Below are 12,837 nucleotides of genomic sequence, written 5' to 3'. Positions count from 1 at the left end.
TGATTTCTTTTTCAAATGATTTTCTAGGAACCTAAGATAGACGTGGAAATATATTCTAGATTTATTCTTCCACTCACACTGTCTCTTTAAACAGCAGAGCGGTCTTGTTTTCGTTCTATTGGTGTGCCGAAAGCCAATAGGAAGGCTTTACAGTACAAAGAGATCTACTCCCTCCTCCTTTCTATTGTGTCATTACGCTCACGAGAAGAGCTTCAGCCTTGAGCTGGGAACGCGCACAGATGTCGCCCGCTATTCGATCGGTAGAAAAAGATCATTTTGTACTACATATGCAATGAGTCACAAACGTGTTTATTGTGCGTTAACGTGTTGGGAATGGAAACTTTGAGGATAAATATGCGCAGAAAATGGTGGATTGTCGGGCTTCTCTGTGCGTTTGCTGTGTGGAATATTACCGAGGCGCAGATTCGCTACACAATACCAGAGGAGCAAAACGAAGGCACTGTGGTTGGAAATATCGCCAAAGACCTGGATTTAAAATTGTCTGACGTGTTTGAACGGAAATTGCGGATTGCTGTCGAGTCTGGTAAGCAGTATTTCGGCGTGGACGCAACAAAGGGCGAACTGGTTGTGAATGAGAGAATTGACAGGGAGAATTTATGCGGCCAAAGCAGCACATGTATTCTTACTCTAGAAGCCATTGCAGAGAATCCTTTGCAGCTGTATCGTTTTGAAATAGAAATTCAGGACATTAATGACAATTCTCCGGTTTTTCAAAATAAGGAAAGCACGTTAAATATTGCAGAGTCAACCGTGCCTGGCGCGAGATTCCGTTTGGAATCAGCCCAGGATCCGGATGTGGGATCAAATTCTCTGCGCACTTACACACTGAGCAAAAACGATCATTTTGCATTAGATATAAAAACCGAAACGGATGGAGCAAAAGTCCCTGAGTTGGTTATGGAAACATCATTAGACAGAGAGAAGCAACCGATACTCAGTGTTTTACTAACTGCTTTAGATGGAGGAAAACCTGCTAGATCTGATACATCTGAAATTACAATTCGTATTTTAGACAACAATGACAATGCTCCGGCTTTTGATCAAGCTCAGTATGACGCACAAATAGCAGAAAACGCATCACCGGGTGCTGTAGTTGTTTCAGTCAGAGCCGTGGATCCAGATGAAGGAGTAAACAGTGAAATACTCTATTCATTTGGACCACACACTTCTGAAATGATACACAATTTATTCTCTGTCGATCCCATTTCTGGAGATATTAAGGTAAGAAATAATATCGATTATGAAACAGGGAGCTCATTTAAGTTTGATATCGTCGCTAAAGATAAAGGCACTCCACCGATGGAAGGTCTTTGTAGCGTCCATGTCAAAGTTTTGGATGTGAATGACAACGCACCTGAAATCCTTTTAAAATCTTTGCCTAGCCCTGTGCGCGAAGACGCGTCCGTTGGAACAGTCGTAGCTTTTATAAGTGCCAGAGATTTGGATACAGGTGACAATGGAAAGGTTAATTTAAGTTTATTACCAGGCACGCCATTTTCTTTAAAATCTTCGATCTCGAACCATTATACACTAATCACAGCTCAGAAATTAAACAGAGAATTGAACTCTGCATATACTGTCGTGATTGTAGCTGCTGATTCAGGGTCACCACAGCTAACGTCTAAGCAAGAAATACTCGTAAATGTTTTAGATGTAAACGATAACGCACCCGTTTTTACACAGCCATCATATGTTGTCCACGTTAAAGAAAACAGCGCTGCTGGATCAATATTGTGTTCGGTGTCTGCTTCTGATCCAGATCAGGGAGAAAATGCAAAACTTTCTTATTCTATTTTGGACTCCAGATTACTTGACACGCCGCTGTCATCTTATATCTATATTAATTCAGATAACGGAAGCATTTTTAGCATGCACTCATTTGATCACGAAAAGATGAAAGTGTTTCAGATCCAAGTCCAAGCGAAAGATCACGGCTCTCCGTCTCTGAGCAGCAACGCTACTGTTCATGTCTTTATTGTGGACCAGAACGACAACGCCCCCGCTGTCATTTACCCCTCCGCATTCATGGGCTCTGTCTCTCATCAGAGGATGCCCCGCTCTGCTAAAGCAGGACACCTCGTTACTAAAGTCACAGCAGTGGACGCTGACTCGGGCCATAACGCCTGGATTTCCTATCGGTTAGCGGAGGCCACGGACACGTCTCTGTTCACTGTCACTTTACATACAGGAGAAGTGAGGACTAAGCGCTCTGTTTCAGAGCATGACGACTCCTCTCAGAGACTGTTCATAGAGATAAAGGACAACGGAGAACCGGAGCAGTCCACCACAGTCACTGTGGATATACTGATAGAGGACGGCTTTCATGAACCAATCTCAGACTTTAGACACAAAGACAAAGAACCCGATAAGAAAAGCAGCAAAATCACGTTATATCTCATCATTTCTCTTGCCTCCGTCTCCTTGTTGTGTTTGCTGACATTTTTGGTCTTGTTAGTAAAATGTGCTCGAAGCAGTAGAGGCAGCTCGAGTTGCTGTATGAGACGGAGCGATTGTGAATATAAAAACCCCAACAGAAACCTGCAGATCCAGCTCAACACTGACGGACCCATTAAATATGTGGAGGTGCTGGGAGGAGACATGATGTCTCAGAGTCAGTCGTTCGGCTCCTATCTCTCTCCAATGTCCGAATTCAGTGATTTCACCCTTGTTAAACCGAGCAGCACCACAGACTTTACAAACACTTTAAGCGTGCTTGATGCGTCACTACCGGACAGCACGTGGACGTTTGAGAGTCAGCAGGTGAGCAATTATATTTATAAATGTGGGTATTTGGTACGTATATTATTTCACGCTTTTTTTAACCAGTGCAGAGCTGTTGTAACGGAGAGTTTTGTCTGATTTGACGAGAGGTAATGTTGATAAAATTTCGCATTGTTTTAACTGTATTACATAATTTCTTGTACAGATGGCGCTTGATTACAGTCATACACTCAAAAAAATGTCAACTTTTTTATGTCAACAGGTTCCACGTAACTGTGTGCTGTTGATTTTAAGTAACATCTATTTCAGTAAACTTACGTTTTTTATATGAAGTTAATGCAATCTTGTTTAGTTCAATCAGATTAACAATCTTGTTTTTGTTTTAAAGTATTAACTCAATTAAGTTCAACTGAATTATTTTTACATTCAACCAAAATAAAAATCAGTTTTTTGCTTTGCATTACTTTATTTAGTCAGTGCATTTTTAAATTTTACACGTTTAACAGATTTGTACAACATCTGTACACTGTAAACACTGTCTCACTGTTTTCTCCTATTGCAATTTAAACATACTGTAGGGTTTAATTCTACACATATTTAACAAGAATAATATGTGCAAAATCTTGTGCAAAACTCAGTAAACATTGTCTCACTGTTTTCTCTTATTATTTTAAATAAAACAAATACACTGTTAATGCAATCAATGCATTCAAGAACATACTTTTTACAAATGTCCAGCAAAATTATTTGTTCAAAACCTGTATCTTTAAAACTGCTTTCCGTTTTCTTCTTATTAAAAACACTGTAAAATACAAAAAATAAAACCATTGCCTATAAATTAAATTAGGTGGGTAAAAAGTCTCTCTTGCAGTCTGTGCCCCCTTTAAATTGAGAAAAAATAAAGCATTTATTTAAAACGAGATCAATAATGGAAAAAAGTGTAACATCATTGAGGAAACATAAGTACCACCTCTTGAACCTTACCTCTGGTTAATACTTACAAAAGAAGTTTATTTTTCAGGACATGGACCTTGTTTGACAGCTTGTTGGCATCTAGCTCCATTAAAAGCTTTTGAAATGTTTCAAATGTGTATCTGAAGTCTTGCGGGTAGGCCAAGTTTAATGCATAAATTAAACCAAGCATCATAGAACACACATTGGCAACATTGTTTAGGTTTTCAAGTATTTTGATGCCTTCAACTTGGTAAGGGTCTGTTGAATGTGCCCCTTCAGGTTTGATGACGTAGATTCCTAGGGTGGTGTTGCGCATCGAGGTTTGGACTTCATCATGTTCAACATCCTAAAAAATTTAAATACAAAAATATGTAATTACATAAAATCCAGGTGAAAGGGGGAATTGGTATTAGAGATATGTTTAACAGGCTTAAATTACCATGTACGCCTTCACAAGGTTTGAGGGGTCTTCATTCACATAAACAACGAGGGCTGTTAGGATGCATTCACGTCTTTTTCCGATGGGGACATCCTTAAAAGTGTGACCAAAAAGCCATTATTAGCAATTTGCTTATTCACAATTGCATTTTTTTTATTTTGTCTTTATGTTGTTATAATTGTAGATGCATAAATCCCAACTCTGATGCTGCTGAAAAATATGGTAAAGCTATACACAAACCTTGCAATTAAAACATTTTACAATTTTTTTAAGAGTTTAGATGCAATACTCTCTAAATCCACCTTCTTTTCTCTAAGGTGGCTCATAGAGGGTTTTTCATTTGAACTCAGATATATGCCAGGCTTTAGATACATTTCACCGATGAAAAAAGAGATCATTCAGCCATTATTTATCTTACCTCAGCCATTATTACCTTTAGCGTTTTAATTAAGAGAAAAAACATGGTTTCATAATGTGAGGCTGAGTGCATAATAACTGAAAGAGAGAAAAATATTGCCAGATTTAAAATGATGAGTTTAGAGAACATACCTGATCCATAACTGACAGGATGTTGTTGATCTTCTGTCCTGCTACCCATCCTTTCTTTCTGAAAACACTGATGAGCTAAGTTGAGAAATTATCAAGCTGACTCATGAATTTGGACACCAAAGGGATCGTTGTAATCCTACTGAATTCCACAGACACCTAATACAGTTTTAAAACAACAAATCACTATAGTTAGTGTTACATTTGCGACAGTCCTTACAGTGTTATAATATACTAACAGTATGTCTTCACCAACACTTACAAATCACATATAACATTACCACAAATGAACCAACCAAATAAACATGAATAATCCTTCAAAATTCAAAATTACAACAACCTTGTAAGTAATTATAGCTGACGTTACAGAAACTTACCTCTCGCTCAGTAAAGAGGGCTGGACATCTGTTCTTAAATTCACCAATGAAAGGCAAATCTTTGACCACTTCATGCTAACCCTGAAAAATAGAAAATTGAACCATGTGCATTCTATCTGCACATGTGCAGATATAGCTCCATCTGCTTACACAATCCACTTACGTTAAATGAATGAAATAAAGTTGTGTTGCTTCTGCAGTACCGCACATTGATCAATTTGAAAATTACTTTTTATAATTTTGTCAAAACAAATATTTTAATTTTAATGCACAAACTTTAGATAATTATATAATTCAAATTTATTTACATTCTCTGAACCAACAACAGCCGTGTTTAATTTTTTTTAGTGTATTTACGTTGTTCACATTTTTAATTGATGGCAATCGGCAGTCTACCAGTAAATATGCTTCTTGAAAAATGCTAAACCTTTTTCCACAGTCAGGTGGGAATGATAGCAGCTATGTGAATGAAACAAATTGTAAAAGTTGTTAAATACAGTCTGGCAGATATCATTGAATTTCTGTACAATTACGTTACTTTCTGTATAATACATTTCAAGAGGCTTTAAACATACGACTTATGCACGTCTGTGTTGTGTGCGTGCTGTGTGTGTTTGTATGTGTGTGTTGCATTAAGTATCCCACCCCCACGCCGAGGTAGTAAGACACATATCGCTGTCCAATCCTGAGGTGCTGAACAGTTCTCCTAAAGTCTTTTTTCCTCCTCTCCTGTCATGTAAATGGTCTTTTCTCCTAGCATGTTGGTTGCAGTTTATATTTTAATCATCCTCACCTTTTTTTTACCCAGAAAACATCCTAAGTTAGACATTTTGAACCTCAGTGATTACTTTTAGTGTGTGTTCTTACAAGCCTCCTCACATCCCTCACTTCCCCCTTACATGCTTAAATATCATAGACCATTTACTTACACTGTCTCTTTAAACCAGAGCATCCTATTCTCCTCACTCCATTGGTGCGTCCCACACCAATAGCAAGCTGAACTATACAAAGAGATCTACTCCCTCTCCTTTCTATTGTGCCCCTGCTCTCACAAGAGAAGCTTCACCCGGGAGTGAGGTGTATGTGGAAATTTATTCTCATATTCTGTCAACAGAAAAAAACGGATGTTTCATTCTGCAATGAGTTTCAAACTAATTTCTAACATTTTACACCGATGTTTGTGCAAATAGACAAATTGAGGATAAATATGCGCAGAAAATGGTGGATTGTCGGGCTGCTCTGTGCGTTTGCTGTGTGGAATATTACCGAGGCGCAGATTCGCTACACAATACCAGAGGAGCAAAACGAGGGCACTGTGGTTGGAAATATCGCCAAAGACCTGGATTTAAAATTGTCTGACGTGTTTGAACGGAAATTGCGGATTGCTGTCGAGTCTGGTAAGCAGTATTTCGGCGTGGATCCAACAAAGGGTGAACTGGTTGTGAAGGAGAGAATTGACAGGGAGAATTTATGCGGCCAAAGTGCTACATGCCTTCTTCCTTTAGAGGCTATTACCGAAAATCCTTTGCAACTGCATCGTTTTGAAATAGAAATTCAGGACATAAATGACAATTCTCCGGTTTTCCAAAATAAAGAAAACAGTTTAAATATAGCCGAGTCAGTCGCGCCGGGAGCAAGATTTCGTTTAGAGTCAGCCCAGGATCCTGACGTGGGATCAAATTCTCTGCGCACTTACACACTGAGTAAAAACGATCATTTTGTATTAGATGTGAAAATAGCCAAAGACGGATCTCGCGTCCCAGAGCTTGTATTAGAGAAATCTTTGGACAGAGAAAAGCAGTCAATAGTCAGTCTCACGCTTACAGCTTTAGATGGCGGAAAACCTGCGAGATCTGGCACAACAAAAATCTCCGTTCGTGTACTTGATACAAATGATAATGCTCCAGTTTTTGAAAAAGCTCAATATGACGAGCAAATCTCAGAAAACACGGCCCCAGGAGTGGTTGTGCTTACTGTAAAAGCTATAGATCTAGATGAAGGCGCAAACAAAGAGATGAGCTATTCGTTTGGTCCTCACACTCCGGACACGCTAAGCAATTTGTTTTATGTTGATAAAGATACTGGAGAGATTAAGGTAAAAAATAACATAGATTACGAGACCGACCGGTCCTTTGACTTTGATATTGTAGCCCGAGACAAAGGCAGTCCCCCAATGGAGGGTGTATGTAGTGTACATTTTGACATATTAGACGTGAATGATAACGCACCAGAGATAATATTAAAATCCGCACCCAGTCCGGTCCGGGAAGACGCTCCGAGTGGCACAGTAGTCGCCTTAATAAGTGCTAAAGACTTAGACAACGGCGATAATGGTCATGTTGGATTAACTTTATTACCCGGAACGCCATTTTCCTTGAAAACTTCTTCATCAAATCATTACACGTTAATCACAGATCAAAAATTGGACAGAGAATTGAACTCTGCATATACTGTCGTGATTGTAGCTGCTGATTCAGGGTCACCACAGCTAACGTCGAAGCAAGAAATACTCGTAAATGTTTTAGATGTAAACGATAACGCACCCGTTTTTACACAGCCATCATATGTTGTCCACGTTAAAGAAAACAGCGCTGCTGGATCAATATTGTGTTCGGTGTCTGCTTCTGATCCAGATCAGGGAGAAAATGCAAAACTTTCTTATTCTATTTTGGACTCCAGATTACTTGACACGCCGCTGTCATCTTATATCTATATTAATTCAGATAACGGAAGCATTTTTAGCATGCACTCATTTGATCACGAAAAGATGAAAGTGTTTCAGATCCAAGTCCAAGCGAAAGATCACGGCTCTCCGTCCCTGAGCAGCAACGCTACTGTTCATGTCTTTATTGTGGACCAGAACGACAACGCCCCCGCTGTCATTTACCCCTCCGCATTCATGGGCTCTGTCTCTCATCAGAGGATGCCCCGCTCTGCTAAAGCAGGACACCTCGTTACTAAAGTCACAGCAGTGGACGCTGACTCGGGCCATAACGCCTGGATTTCCTATCGGTTAGCGGAGGCCACGGACGCGTCTCTGTTCACTGTCACTTTACATACAGGAGAAGTGAGGACTAAGCGCTCTGTTTCAGAGCATGACGACTCCTCTCAGAGACTGCTCATAGAGATAAAGGACAACGGAGAACCGGAGCAGTCCACCACAGTCACTGTGGATATACTGATAGAGGACGGCTTTCATGAACCAATCTCAGACTTTAGACACAAACACACAGAACCCGATAAGAAAAGCAGCAAAATCACGTTATATCTCATCATTTCGCTTGCCTCCGTCTCCTTGTTGTGTTTGCTGACATTTTTGGTCTTGTTAGTAAAATGCGCTCGAAGCAGTAGAGGCAGCTCGAGTTGCTGTATGAGACGGAGCGATTGTGAATATAAAAACCCCAACAGAAACCTGCAGATCCAGCTCAACACTGACGGACCCATTAAATATGTGGAGGTTCTGGGGGGAGACATGATGTCTCAGAGTCAGTCGTTCGGCTCCTATCTCTCTCCAATGTCCGAATTCAGTGATTTCACACTCGTTAAGCCCAGCAGCACCACAGACTTTACGAACACTCTAAGCGTGCTTGATGCGTCACTACCGGACAGCACGTGGACGTTTGAGAGTCAGCAGGTGAGACTACGATGTATTGAATCTATTAAATGCCACAGTTTCTTCCTTTTGTTTCTGCATGCACAACATAATATACGTTTTAAATCATCCTGCATGTGGCGCAAATATGTTATGTAGAATATATGAGACTCGTTGTTTTTACTCCAAAATATGGCTGCTGTACAACAGCAAATCACTGTGGATTGTGTTAATTTGGATTTTGCTTTGCACTCTTTGATAGTTTTAAGTATATTTGTGATCCCTTTTCATCGATTTTAATACTTATCTCTATGAGTGTAAAATTAGTTTATTGGCTATATTTAATCAGAGTTCATTAAAGAAACTTCGTCCTTATGATCTGCATAAGCTTTCTTTAAATAATGACTAATCCAATAGAAGTATTGTGTGTATGGTGGTGCGTGTTTTAGAGGCTCATCTTAGCTTAACACGGTGTAATACCTTATCTTTCCATAGAGACGTGTTCAGAGATTGCCTGGGATATTCACGCTTTTGGATGGGCAGCCTGACAATTAATATATTTTCAGTTTGTGTTATTAATTACTACAACACTTGATCAAGACCCACTTATATTAATAAACAAGCTGCATTTTTATCGATTTTATTTTGAACTTAATCGCGTGCCTTGAAATACTAAACCAGAGGATATATATTATTAAAACTGTAACGCGGCAAAGCAAGTTTATCTCACTATAACTCAGTAAAGCGTAGCAATTAAAACAAACACTGACCCATATATATTATTTTCTTATTGATATTATCAATACGTCACAGAGACGTTTATATTATAATTACAGTTCAATCAGCAATTTTCTTTATACAGTCCTGATTCACAACTGCATACATTTTAAATTGCGTTTAAATCTTCGTTTCCGGTTCTGAGTAACCAGCGATTTAGATGTTGCGCAATCACGGCTCAGAATCGCTTCAATAGGGCTATTATTACATCTAGCGGTCAGAATGGGAACTGCAACTGAAAATAAGAGGACAGGCCGGTGGCCAGTGCTAGTTTATAATGTTGTACATAAGCAATACTTGTGCAATAACTGTGTCCAATTCAAAGGCTGATTAAAGTAAAAACGGTTCCAATTTTTGATATGGTTTCAGGCCTTGTGTTTGACTTTTTGAGAAACTAGAAATATTGCTCAAATCTCTCAAATCTCATGGTCTATGGTATTACCTCAAATAAAGTTAATAAAGTTGGTACATCTCAAACCTACTCACGACGAGCTGCAGTCAACTGTGATAGCGTCTCTACTTTATTTTGTATGAGGCTATGATTTTATTAATGTTGACATTCAACATCAAAACTATGGTTAAGAGCAAAAATATTTATTTATTTATTTATTTATTATATACTGTATATCATGGCAGTTTATCCGTCCATGTTGTACAGTATATACATAAAAAATAATAATAATAAATAATAAATAAATAATATATATTTTTGCATATGCACATATAAACAAGACGAAAAGAAACGACATACCAAAAATTAATTTATATGCCTCTGCTCTTCTAGTTTCTGTCTGACATTATTAGGTTTAAATGAATATTTAATATTTATTTTGAGGAACTAGAGTAGATATTAAAATTTCACAGAACTATTTCTTTTAGACAGCCTGTTAAATTTTCAATTCTGATTGTTTTTATATAACATTACTTGATTATTAAACTAAATAATAATGCGTGTCGCATTTAAAGTACTTGTCTGAACCAACGCACTGCACAGAGTTGTTATCGGTCTGTCTAGCAGTCATGTCCCTTTAAGATGCTGCTGTGGCTTGGAAGCAATTGGAGCGCTGTCCGCCAATAGGGTGCTGAAACACACAAAGAGATCCACTCTCTCCTCCAAGCCTCGTTGCTATATTCCACAAGCAAAGCTCAGACCGACAGGACAGCGTTCACAATGAGGATAGCTTTAGAGCCAGCGTTTTGGGATGCCGATTATGGATTAGGACGAACACTTTAATTTGCGATGGTTTTGGAAGTAGAATATTTATCAACGTCACAGTCACGGAAATGGGTGCGATAACATGGAAATCGCGCTTTTCACGGCATGTGCTGTGGCTTTTTTGCCTCGTCTGGAGTACAATAGAGGCGCAGATCCGCTACTCCATTCCCGAGGAATTGAAAATAGGATCTGTAGTTGGAAATATCGCAAAAGATCTGGAGCTTGGACTTTCTGAATTACACGATCGTAAATTACAGATAGCGAGCGAATCTGGTAAGCAGTATTTCGGTATCGATTTGGGGAAAGGGGAGCTAATAATTACAGATAGAGTCGATAGGGAACAGATATGCGCTACGGTCGCGAAGTGTACATTAATGCTTGAAGCGATTATAGAAAACCCTTTACAAATGTATCGCGTGGAAATCGACATTCAAGATGTGAATGACAACTCGCCTTTTTTTCTTAATAATGAAATCGTTGTTAATGTCGAAGAGGCTAGAACGCCTGGTGCAAGATTTCGTTTGGAGACGGCAAAAGACCCAGATATAGGCTCAAATTCTTTACAGTCGTACATATTAAGTAAAAACGAATATTTCGTTTTAAGTGTGAAAAATAAGGACGGCACTAAAATCCCTGAATTGGTTTTAGAAAAAGCTTTAGACAGAGAGAAGCAGTCCACGCACAATCTCGTGCTAACTGCAGTAGATGGTGGGACTCCGGCAAGGTCGGGAACTACCGCAATTATTATACGGGTGCAAGACAGTAACGATAATTCCCCTGTTTTTGAAAAAACATCATACAAGGTAAAACTTCCCGAAAACACCGCAAAGGCAACAGTTATTCTGACAGTTAAAGCCAGAGATGCAGATGAAGGTATAAACAGCGAGCTTATTTATTCTTTTGAACAGAGCACACCAACGAGCGTTCAAAATTTATTTTCTATTGATCCAGAGAGCGGCGCCATCGCTGTTAAAGATCATTTAGATTATGAATTAGTCAGTTCCTTTAAATTTGAAGTGATCGCCTCAGACAAAGGGGCTTCGCCTTTAGAGGGCATCTGCAGTGTAGAGATTGAAATACTTGATGTAAATGACAATGTGCCAGAGATCATTTTAAAATCACTTCCTAAACCAGTTAGAGAAGACGCTGCTCCTGGTACAGTAGTAGCTCTAATAGGAGCAAAGGACAGTGATTCCGGAGAAAATGGCAAAGTCAGACTAAGCATACAGCCGGGTTTACCGTTTACTCTAAAACCATCGATTTCCAACTATTATGCATTAGTCACCGATTCAATGTTAGATCAGGAAACGTATCCTAAATACTCCGTTGAGATTATGGCAGAAGATTCCGGAACCCCACCGCTTCGGGCTAAAACTCAAATATCTGTGGAAGTAGTAGATGTAAATGATAACCCCCCAGTCTTCTTACAGTCATCATATGTTATTTATGCAAAAGAAAACGTTAATGCTGGAAATGTGTTATGCACAGTATCAGCTTCAGATCCAGATCAGGGAGAAAATTCCAAAATTACATATTCAATTACAGACTCAAATATTCAGAGCATTTCAGTCTCTTCTTATTTTTATATTAACTCAGATAACGGAAGCATTTTTAGCATGCACTCATTTGATTACGAAAAGATGAAAGTGTTTCAGATCCAAGTCCAAGCGAAAGATCACGGCTCTCCGTCTCTGAGCAGCAACGCTACTGTTCATGTCTTTATTGTGGACCAGAACGACAACGCCCCCGCTGTCATTTACCCCTCCGCATTCATGGGCTCTGTCTCTCATCAGAGGATGCCCCGCTCTGCTAAAGCAGGACACCTCGTTACTAAAGTCACAGCAGTGGACGCTGACTCGGGCCATAACGCCTGGATTTCCTATCGGTTAGCGGAGGCCACGGACACGTCTCTGTTCACTGTCACTTTACATACAGGAGAAGTGAGGACTAAGCGCTCTGTTTCAGAGCATGACGACTCCTCTCAGAGACTGCTCATAGAGATTAAGGACAACGGAGAACCGGAGCAGTCCACCACAGTCACTGTGGATATACTGATAGAGGACGGCTTTCATGAACCAATCTCAGACTTTAGACACAAACACAAAGAACCCGATAAGAAAAGCAGCAAAATCACGTTATATCTCATCATTTCTCTTGCCTCCGTCTCCTTGCTGTGTTTGCTGACATTTTTGGT

General features: G+C 39.4%; 2 protein-coding genes across 45 annotated transcripts in view; both read left to right on the top strand.

Annotated features, from left to right (window-relative positions):
* LOC132862894 (protocadherin gamma-C5-like) overlaps positions 1–12,837 on the top strand; it is a 212,980-nt gene that overhangs the window by 183,056 nt on the left and 17,087 nt on the right. The window contains exon 1 of one of the 44 annotated variants that reach the window (XM_060895236.1): positions 6,227–8,692. The exons of 42 other annotated variants lie outside the window; for them this stretch is intronic. In XM_060895236.1, the coding sequence (XP_060751219.1) occupies positions 6,233–8,692 (2,460 nt within the window). In that variant the 5' untranslated portion in view covers positions 6,227–6,232. Of the gene's footprint in view, positions 1–6,226; positions 8,693–12,837 lie in introns of those variants that run through there. One more of the 44 variants, XM_060895254.1, reaches the window with a different exon arrangement.
* Positions 27–2,948, top strand: LOC132862903 (protocadherin gamma-C5-like). Its single transcript, XM_060895299.1, has one exon. It carries the CDS (start codon positions 334–336, stop codon positions 2,878–2,880), a length of 2,547 nt encoding a protein of 848 aa, XP_060751282.1. The 5' UTR covers positions 27–333; the 3' UTR covers positions 2,881–2,948.

The sequence above is a fragment of the Tachysurus vachellii genome, chromosome 20 (assembly GCF_030014155.1).
Source record: "Tachysurus vachellii isolate PV-2020 chromosome 20, HZAU_Pvac_v1, whole genome shotgun sequence".
NCBI lineage: Eukaryota > Metazoa > Chordata > Actinopteri > Siluriformes > Bagridae > Tachysurus > Tachysurus vachellii.
This window is presented reverse-complemented; position numbering and strand designations above follow the sequence as displayed.

Bases quoted from the DNA above. Each gene is read 5' to 3' on its own strand.
- LOC132862903 (XM_060895299.1), top strand. From the start codon at position 334: ATGGAAACTTTGAGGATAAATATGCGCAGAAAATGGTGGATTGTCGGG.